This window comes from Corvus brachyrhynchos, unplaced genomic scaffold (genome assembly GCF_000691975.1).
Source record: "Corvus brachyrhynchos isolate BGI_N302 unplaced genomic scaffold, ASM69197v1 scaffold66, whole genome shotgun sequence".
In the NCBI taxonomy this organism is placed as follows: Eukaryota; Metazoa; Chordata; class Aves; order Passeriformes; family Corvidae; genus Corvus; species Corvus brachyrhynchos.
In genome coordinates this window covers 322,609-333,019 of record NW_008238440.1, presented here as the reverse complement: position 1 = coordinate 333,019, position 10,411 = coordinate 322,609, and the positions used below count along the sequence as shown (strand labels likewise).

The following is a 10,411-nucleotide window of genomic DNA, read 5'->3' as shown; positions in this document are numbered from 1 at the left end:
GACCCGTCCCCGTCCCGCGCCCCTCATCCTGCCTCCTGCATCCCCTGCCACACCCCCATCCTGAAGTCCTCATCACGCACTCCTCGTCCTGCACTACTGTCCCTACCGCGTCTCCATCCTGCATTCCCCCCCCCACCCCTTTCCCGCATCCTTGGTCCCTACCCAGTCTCCATCCCACATCCAATGTCCTGCGTCCCTTGGTCCCTGCCACCTTCTCATCCTGCATCCCTGCCACATCTCTGTCCTGCATCCCCCATCCTACATCCTTCATCCAGCATCCCTGGTCCCTGCTAGGTCCCCATCTGACATCCCCCATCCTGTATCCCCTGCCACGTCCCCATCCAGCACCAGTCATCCCACATCCCTCATTCGTACCATGTATCCACCCTGCATCCCCCATTCCTTCCACATCTCCAGCCTGTATCCCCCATCCTGCATTCCCAGTCCCTACTGCACCCCTATCCTACAGCCCCTTGTCCCTGCCATATCCCCACCCTGCAATTACCATCCTCCAACCCCTCTCCCTGTGATGCCCACACTGCGGTCCCCATTCCTTGGCCATCCCAGCACAGCATGTTAGGGCTCCAGGGAAGACTCCCACCCCTATCCCAAGGTTTTGCTTTTGGATTTTTCCCTCTACTCAGCGGGGTGGGAAATCAGGATAGGCAACAAGTGACAACTCACCCCAGCTGCAGCTCCTTCACAGCTTCAGCCGGGGATGCCACAGCACACATCCAGATTCTCTTCTCCCTGGCAGGACCCTCAGGATGGGAAGGAGAACTGCCAGCAAGCCCCACTGATGACAGGGAAAAGATCAGAATCCTTAATTCTGCCTGGGGAAGGAGGTGTGAAATGAATTTTGCTGTGCCAGGCTAGAGCAGTGGGATAAGCTGCTTACCAGCGAAATTCAACCAACTTCCAAAAGAATTGTCACTAAAACATGTTTACACAAGTAGGAAGAGGAGGAGTATGCTCCAATTGTCAAATATCCGTGTTTGCCTCAACTTCTTGGTGAGAGTCGTTAAAAACTCATGAGGCAGAAGCTTCCCAAGGTGCATCTCCCCCTTTCCTGGTGGCTGCGTGAGCAGCTCCCGGGTCTGTTCCGAAGAGATTTGCCAAGTACCTCTTCAGGCTGGCGGAAAGATGACAGCAACCGGTGTTAAGTGCTCTCAGCACCTCCCTGTGAGTGTGTGCTGGTGCTCTGCTCCCCAAGGGAACCATTTGGAAGGCGGCTTTCAGAGAGCACAAAGGCGTTCCAGCTCCGAGGAAAAGGACACAAAAAGCCCAGTGGCTGTAACTGGGTACAAGCAAGGGCACCCTGTGAAAGCACAGATGATTTGACTGCCTGGCAGGCAGGCTTGAAAGCAGACAGGCAATTTGGTCTGGGAAACATAAACAGCAATACATTTGGGGGGAAAAAGAAAAGCAATCCCAATTCCTGAATGACTTCCACTGCTGTTGGTGCACGGCCACACTCCCAGCTCACTCTGGAGGGAGGAAGTGGGGTGAAGACCTCTTAGAAACGATCACTAGGACATGTGGGTTCTGCTCGAGCACCCCTATCCCTGGCTGAGACACTCTCCACCTCTAACACAGCATGATTCCATATCCATGGAAGCAACGAGGAATGGGCAGCAGCACCTGTTTTGTTACAAAACACCCAAGCACCAGCACCTTCCATTTTTCAAAGCGCTCATCCTAGGGCAAGTTGAAAGCCTGTGTCGCTATTTTTACCAAATGTGGAGATTTACAGGAAAAAACGACGTTGTCTTGAGATCTCGGAAGGATTCACAATGGAATCAAAGAGCTTGGTGCTGCTTTTAATGGAGAAACCACCTACAAGGCATATGTTTTTTGACATGCTCCGAAACGGTCACTGGAAAGAGCTCTAACCATCCATGCTTTCTTATTATCATAGTTATGTGCTGTGCTGGAAGTTTAATTACAGAAACTATCAATGCAACAGGAGATAAACACTTTGCTTTTGAAGGGAATTAATTTATTTGGAGATCTACATCACACAGGCACGCTGCTGGAGATCCAAGCAATGCCTGACCTCAATATCGTTAAATCGTGCTCCGGGAAAGCTCTCCTGGATTTTAAATACTTATTTTAAGAACAAACTTCCTTCTTCTGACAAAAAGCCACATTTAAACATTGGCGATGCCCCAAAAGCCCCAGTTCTAGTTGTTTTCTTGGAAAACCAGCAATCCACAGACATCACAGGCAACTTCATGACATTTTGGGGAAAGGAGGAGGAAGGACCCTGGCAACCCCCAGGTTGGGGGTTGCCCTCCCAAGGAGAAGGCAGGAAATACATGTGGGAAAAGCTGCAGGGAAATGCCATGGCTCCCATGCTTTGGAGGAGTCATGAGGCATCCCTATTTGGAGTTTCCAGGTTCCCATCCAAGATTCATGTCCTACAAAACACTTCATTGCGGGATCATGCACAGAGCAGACCCGCTACAGCCGCCTCAGGAGAAGCACAGCTGCCCAGATGTCGCGTAGTAGCCAGAGGCGTCCGAGGAGAACCTCTGGGAGAGACGCACCGAGTCCAGCTGCACCTCCCCGAAGTGGAAGTTCTCGAAGAGCTGAAAAGAAGAAGAAAAAGACCACTTGAAGGGCACCAGAGAAGTGGAGCCTGCAACTGGCCCATGGCTCTCTGGAAGGAGCTGGCCCTGTCAAAAGCCTCTGCTCACAGATCTGTTTTGCCTTTAAATGAAACTGTTCTTTACGTTATTCTTCCCACTAAAGACTGCGCTTGAACTCTTTTTATCCACAGCAGCAGCTGCTCAAACCTCCCCTATTTCGCTGCCTGTGTCACTGAGGGAGCGTGGGGAGGCTGTTCACTGCTCTGGAGGCACCACCCCCGGGTGGCTCTTGAGGTCGCAGGCTCTGCAGGAGCAAGGTTTGAGGCCAGGAGGTTTGCACCAATCCAGGCCACAGGACGCAGGACTTAACAGTTACAGCTCAGTCCTAATTCAAACTAGCAGGCTGGAAGCACAAGGCTCCTCATCCCAGCACTGACCCCGCTTTGTTCAACAAATCCGTCTTTGTTCGGCAAAGACTTGAGTGCAAATTAAGGAAAGCAAGCCAACTCCGGCGCCCGGGGGGGCGTGTCCCTGCCCATTAATCCAATCTACGAAGCAGACCAAAAAAATGACATCAGAATTTCTTACAAGAACTTATTGCTGGAAAAGCATCGTGTCCAAGCGTAAAGTGCTCCTCCCGTTCCATTAAGCAGCAGGAAATTGCTCTACCTGGGAACATCAGCTGTGCCTCAGGAAAAGCTGCTCGCTGGAGATGCTAATTTTGAAGCTCTGTTTAACCGGAGCGCTGAGAGTCACCGAGAACCTGAGCGGTGACTTCTCCCCACCTTGGAGATCTCCAAAATGTCCATTCCATCTGTCTCCTATTCAGTTTTCTATCTGTCCCTGCAGGCGCGGGCTTGAGACAGTCCCACAGCCCTTCCTGCCCTTACAGAAGGCATGAAGGAAAGCCAACACATTAATCCTCCTAGAGCCAATGGTGCATCAATTCCTCCATAGAGGGAATGACTGAAATCCCAAATACCTACTTAGCATCTGAAAGGCTGCACTTCACCTCCTCCAAAGAGGCATTTGGCTCTGCCTGGCACCGATTTGGGCACAACTGCTCTTTTGTTGGTTCTCCCAAGAGGATTCTATTTTGCAAATACCCTTTCTTCCAGAGGAGACCAGCTAGATTTCTTTCAGGACAATTCCTGGGTTTGCTGTCACTCCACAAAGGAGAAGTGCCATAGGGAAAGTGATTCCCTGCCTGTCTTGGGGCAGAGCAAGAGACCCCAGGGCAGCAGCGTGGCCTCAAGGGACACTGTGAGTGGTGGCTCCACGGGGTCACTGCCCTAATAAAGAGCAGCCTGCAGAAAAGGAGCTGCGCTAAGGAAGCATCTCATACCGGGAGAGGAGGAAAAGAAAGAGGAGAAATGACGACAGCCACACAAACTCCATTTCATACAATTAAAGATTTATACAATTAAAGATTAATTATGTTCCCAAAAGCCTGTGTTGTTCATGTTGGAGGACTTAGATAAAATGCCTCATTAATAAGAGATGGCAGTAAAAAGGGGTTGGTCACCTTTCTCTTTTTGTTTTGGTTGACCCCAGAAGGAAGCATGGTTTCCTCCTGTCCAGGTCTCCCTGCAGTGCTCTGCCACTGTGCCCACCCAGCCCAAGCCTTAACACCTGTCCCTGTCACAGAGGCTGTTGGCATTGGCATCCCTTTCCCTCATAGAGCAGTCTCCATCCAGGAAAAGCAGAAATCACCTCTCTCTTGACTCCTAGCAGAGGGAGTGGTAGGTGTGCTGGTACTCCAGGGTTTGAAGAGGACCCCCTCCAGTGCCTAAAGGGGCTCCAAGGGAGCTGGACAGGGACTTTGGACAAGGGCATGGAGTCATGGGACAAGGACTGCCGGAGCACAATTCAGATACTAGGAAGAAATTCCTCCCTGTGAGGTGGGGAGGCGCTGGCACACGGTGCCCAGAGAAGCTGTGGCTGCCCTGTCCCTGGAAGTGTTCAAGGCCAGGTTAGACAGGACTTGAAGCACCCTGGTCGAAGGTGTCCCTGTCCATGGCAAGAGGGATGGAACAAGGTGGTCTTTAAGGTGGTCCCTTCCAACCCAAACCATTCCAGGATTCTATGAAGAAAACAAATGAAATGCTGGGATGTGCCAGCGCTAGAAGTCAAACCTTTCCACAAAATAACCAAAGGAAGAGTCTTGTTTGTATTGTAGCTGCACACCACAACCTGTTTTTCTTACTGAACACATGTACTTCAAAGCAAAAATTACTTAATGAGACCAACCTTCCCCGAGCCCCTCTTGCCTCACACAGCCTCAGGCACATTAGAGCAGAAGGATGATTGGGAAGCCCCAGAAGGCATTGCCCAGGTCAAGGGCTGTCCATTTGTACACTGCTAGAAGTGCAGCAAAGCCCTTGTACCAAAGCACTTTGTATTCCCTTGGCTTTTATAAGATTCACCACCTCCCGTGTGTTCGAGCAGCTGTGTGTTTCCCAGGGAGGAACGCTGCTAGAACTATTGATTTTTGGTAATGTGGCTGTACTTTCTGAGAGTAAACATGCTACAGGATTTAGAGGACAACCACAGACACTTTTTTCTGCTCTGGTTTCAGGCTGGCTTCTCACTGATGCTCCTGTGCTCCCTGAGGCTTCCCACGACAGAAGCCACCAGACCAGGCACGGAGATCACTGCAAATCTTGAGACCTGCCTCGAGCAGTGTGGAGAAAGACCCCTCCAGCATCATCCTCCAAGACCTCTGAAACCCCAGGAATCCTCCAAGACCTCTGAAACACCAGGAGGTGGCTTCCCATCACTAAAGCATCCTGCACTCAGGTCCCTGGGGACTTGGGAAGAGATTGCAGAGAACCAAGCCTCTGCTTTTGACTTTCACTTCTATTTATCTTGAGGAGAAGCCAAGTAGAGCCAAGAAAGATATTTTTAACTCCCCCCTCTCCCCAGCCACCACGGAAACGCTCTGGTTTTGGAGGAGGCCTGGAGCGCAGCTGATTAAATGCCTCCTGGAAAAGCATCTTAGCATTTTTTATTCTGCACCAGGAAAGAAGGTACCTGGAGGTTGTTGCCCTTCAGAAGCAACTGCTGATAACCCGAAGAATGGCTGACTCCCCTTCTTGTCCTTTCCTGCGGCTGCCAAGGGCCCAGCTTTCCCTGAAAAGGCTGCAGGGAACACGAGGAGACGAGGAGATGTGGATCAGGAGCAGCCAGGAAGGAGGCAGGGGAGGAGAAATGCAATCGCCCGCAGAGCCGTGTCATTTGATTGGAGTGGGACGCGAGGCTCAGCAAAAGCACAGTAATTCTATAAATCCAAACACGCCGAAAGATTTATGTCCTCGATGCCCAAGGAATAAATAAGAGGATGGAGGTTGGGAATTTTTTTTTAAGTATTATAAATGAGAATGAACCTGATGGAGGAAAAGGTCAGCTTAGAGAATCAACACCACCAATGCAGTGCAAGCTACTAACTCCCATCAAGGGAATAGCACTTAGAGGACTAAGTGCCCTCTGTCTCCCTGCTGCCTTCCCAAATTGAATTAGAATGGAATAAGGAAAGAGCATTGTTAACTTTTAACCCCAGACCCAGCACCTCCAAGCAAACGCTCCAGGGGTGTGCCCTGCCTTTCAAACCACAGCCAAATGCTCAGCGAGGATGCCTGCATCTCCCATGGGGACAGAGCAGGTGCCTGGAGAGTGGCAGCAGCAGCATCCCAGGATCTGCAGGGGATAGCACAGACTACAGCCACACTGCCCTCCCCAAAAGCCACGAGTTCCCAAGAGAAGGAGAACTGGATGATGGATAACCCATATTTCACAGGTCAGCCTGCAAACTACTGTGGGCCCAAGTGCTTCTCCCTCTCCCTCTCCTTCTCCCTTCCTGGGGACTGGGTCCAAGGACACGCCACTCAGGTAATGATGAAAGGCAGGCAGCCCTGTGGTAGCTCCCAGAAAGCAAGTTTTCCTCCACTTCTCCCCCCAAAGTCGTTTATCCTGAGCCAGGAAAAGACAGCAGCACAACTGTCATTTCTAAGACCCCATTTTCTCCCATTTAAGACAATTCCGTTCAGATGCTGGAAACCCTTCTTCCTCGAGGTCTGTTTCCCTCGATTACCCACAAATTACACAGCAGGTCTCCCTTGGGATGAGACAACCATTTTCTGAAGGAAGGTAACAGGCTGAAGACTTGTTTTGGGAGAGACGGAATCACACATCAAACCTCTCGCTCCTTGCAAACCTGAGCCAAAACTGCTCGTACAAACTTCAACCCCTAAACCACAACGACTTCCTTATCAAAGGCAGAGCAGCAGATCAAACCCAGGATGCCTCTTTTTCATTTTCTTCCCCTTTTTAAGCCCGTAAAGTAGGTTTTGCTGAGGCAAGGAGGAGGATGATTCCTCAATGAAGAAGTTAAAACAGGCGCCTAAACGATGTCGTGTTCCTGAGCGCGGGTGTTTGTCAAGTTGTCCTCCTCGGGGGGCTCGCTTCCCACAGACAGCCCTCCTGGAATGAGACAGCACCTCTGTGTTCCATCCTGGGAACAACAGCAATAAATCACAGCTAATCCACGTAAGAACAGCAGCGATGTGTTTCAGCTCCGGTTATGAAGAGCGGAGGTGCCAACACAAACTGGGGCTTTTAAATCACCTGTCACGGGCTCAACAAGCATGAGAAATATTAATGGATTCGGCTGGAGAAGCACTGGAGGAGGGAGGACAAAGTAAGTCCATGGAAAGGAAGGGAATCGGAGGCATTTAAAGCTTTCTTCACGTAATCTCTGGCTCGCATTCACACTGCCTTGGCCTGGATTTTGCCACTACCATCAGGATTATTGATCAGTTTTTAAAGCCTTCCGTCGTTTACGGTAGTCAGCCAAAAAAAAAGACCCATCCTGAATTAATAAAAAAGTCCACGCAGCTCTGCCGAGAGCCCTGGAAATGCCGAGGGAGAAACAACTCACTGCAATGCCTTGCAATTAAAAATTCCCACCAAAGAGCAGCGATACCATGGGATAAAACAGATGTGCGCACACACACACACACACCCCTCCCTTGACTGTGGGGAGCTCTGCTGTGAACTCCAGCCACAGAAAGCAGTGCCTTCGGGCCGGGCTATTATAGATCAACAGCACAAAAGTGTCCCCAGTGACTCAGCGCTGCGGGCGAGCAGCGCCATGTAATGCCATTAGCCTGTGACAATCTGCCTCACAAACCTGGCTGCCCTTGGCAGGGAGCTGAGGGAGGGTCCTGTTTTCCATACCTGGAATGAACACAGAAATTAGCAACTTCTGAAAGGCAGGGAGGAAGAAGCTCGTAGCTCCAAGAGCCTACGGCTGTGGATGAGCTCACTGTCATTCCTTTTTTTCAGCAATCCCTCCTCTACTGTTTCTCCTGGGTGGAAGATGTTTATCCACCCCAAGATCCCATCCAGGAAGGGTGGGAACAGGCTGAGCACCACCGGGCTCTGCCTCCATGGTAAAGCACGTGCAGGAGGATCACTCAGACAGACAACCCAGTGCTGGGAATCAGGTCCGACAGCAGCACATGGAGAGCTCCAACCAGGAGATTAAACGGAGGCTTCGGAGGAGCTGGAGGCTTTACAGCTTCATCTGCTCTGCACAAAGTGACAACACTCACCAGCTCGCCGGCAGCACAACCCCAGCGTGTCCCGATCGGGAGCAGTGGTGAATGAGGGAACACGCTCGGAAAGCCAAGAGATTTCCGCTGGAAATCAGCATGTTACGGTGCTGTTATTCCCTTCAGGGAAGGGGAGGGACAAACAAAATCCCAGGCACCCGCTGACAAGCATGGAGAAAAATTAAGCAGCGTTTCTGAAGAGGTGCCTCAACACGGAGCAACAAAACCTGTTTGTCTGCAGACTTTCTGCGCTCTCCCCTGGATATTTTTCCATCTCATAAGGGATGACATATTTGAATTAAAGCTTGTGTAACACGTCCACAGCTTGGGATGGAAAACACTGGAGAAGAGCAGAGAACAATCACCCTTCCAGATCAACTGGCCAAAGCACAACTGCAGTTCCCATGCCAGACACAGCAGGAAGGCACTGACTCCTCAGCAAACTGCTGGATTACTGATACCAGCACCAGGCAAAAAGGACTTACGGAAGAAATGGCAAAAACGTGGAAAGATTAAAAATCTTCAAAAATTAAATTTTGAAATGTGAAAGTAACACTCAGAAACACTGATGGACTCTAAGAGAGTCCACTGAACTCTAGCAAACTCTGTCCATCTGACTTCTTCTGATTAACCTCCTTTGCTGCACAAACCACAGCCTCCAATCCTGCTTTTGGGATTCCACCTACTTGCTTAACACACCTCAGTCCTGCAGCCTCCCACACACACCTGCCAGGACCTCTCCAGAAGGCTGTTATCTCCACAGCTGCCATAGTTCCCAGGTTGCAGTAGGTGCTGGCAGAGCTCCTTCTTCCTCATCCCAAAGAATTCACCAAACCCCTTCCTAGCCATGCCCCAACCTCCCCCAAACTGTGACAGACAAACCCAAAACCAAAGCCCCTGGTGCCTCCCAGAGGATGAGACACAACTGGGCAAAGTGTCTAGATCTGAGGAGTTTGTTCAATGAATAGATTCTTTTTCCTTCCATTTTTGACTTTCAAAATACATTTTCTGAAACAATTTGGTGCCAAAAGAAGAAATACCTGATTCCCGTATTATTCACCCTGGACACCACTCCGCCAATGATTATCTGTCAGAGGTTTAATTGTGCTTGGAAGCTTGCCAGGAATAATGCATGAGAAGCATAGGAAAAGCAGGTAGGCAGGCACTCATCCAGAGAGGCGGCTCTTCCCAGCGTTCCCAACTCCTCTCCAAATTAGCAATTGCTTCCTTTCCACGGCTTTTAAAAGGATGGCTGGCTGGGCATCCAACATTTTCCAAGACCGCTGAGGTGTTACAGGATAAAGACATCGCGCAGAGTCACAAGGGTGGAAGATGGGTAGGAAGGACAGGGAGGGCGGTTGTCACCTGGGCTGTCACCACCAGCACCAGCCACAAGGCTGCAGATGGTTTTGTTCTGCAAGTGTGCAGCTGGCTCTGGAGTGTCTCTCCATCCCCAATATAGCATCCAGCCCTTCCACAGCCCTTCCCCTCTTCTTTTCTTCCAGCCTCTGGCAGATTTAAAAGGCAGCAGCAGAGACCTTTTCACCTCATCTCCCTCAGGAAGAATAAAGCAGGCAGACTTCAGGAGGGAGAAAATCTTGTGTCATAAAAGTCCCAGTGGCCTCTCTCGGGAGATACCCAAGTCAGGGCTCTCTCCTCTATGACACAGGAAAATCCCTTACAATTAAACCACTGGTGCAGTCCCTTGGAAACAACATAACCATCTCTCTCTGGCAAAGTACCACCAACGTAAGAAACAGCAGCAAGTTCATGGAGAAAGATCCAAGGTGTGTGATGGGAGGTTTCCTTTTGATATTTTTATTTCCTGAGCCAAAGTAAATGCCAAGCAGCTCTTGGTACGTTCACAGATGCCATCTCATGGGTGTTCTGCACACATTCCATGTAGGAATCATGAAGTGACAAGCTGAAGAAAGGACCAGCGAAGGTCATCAGCTCCACCATCCTCCCCTCCTCCAAGGCAGGAGGAGCTTGGTGGTGGCAGATCCTGGACTAACATCTCTGCTTCCTCAAAACAATCAGGACCCCCTTTTCCCAGCTCCTCTAGAGCAGTGCTTCCTTACCCTCCCCTTTACAAAGATTTTCCTAATCCCTTGCTGCAATTAAAGCCTATTATTTATCACTTTATCATCCACTACTGGCAAAAGCATTCCCATGCTTCAAGAGTTTTTCCTATGTGCTGCCCTCTTT

General features: G+C 50.3%; 1 protein-coding gene across 5 annotated transcripts in view; it reads right to left on the bottom strand.

The window, feature by feature from the left end:
- Positions 1 to 1,799: 1,799 nt before the first annotated feature.
- The window catches only part of ASCC1 (activating signal cointegrator 1 complex subunit 1), a 34,873-nt gene continuing 26,261 nt past the window's right edge, over positions 1,800 to 10,411 (bottom strand). For 2 of the 5 annotated variants that reach the window (XM_017736560.1, XM_017736561.1), the window contains exons 10-11: positions 5,625 to 5,732; positions 1,800 to 2,591 (exon numbers count right to left, since the gene is read on the bottom strand). In XM_017736560.1, coding sequence (XP_017592049.1) covers positions 2,475 to 2,591; positions 5,625 to 5,732 — 225 coding nt within the window. In that variant the 3' untranslated portion in view covers positions 1,800 to 2,474. The other 3 variants (XM_017736562.1, XM_017736564.1, XM_017736563.1) reach the window with 2 other exon arrangements.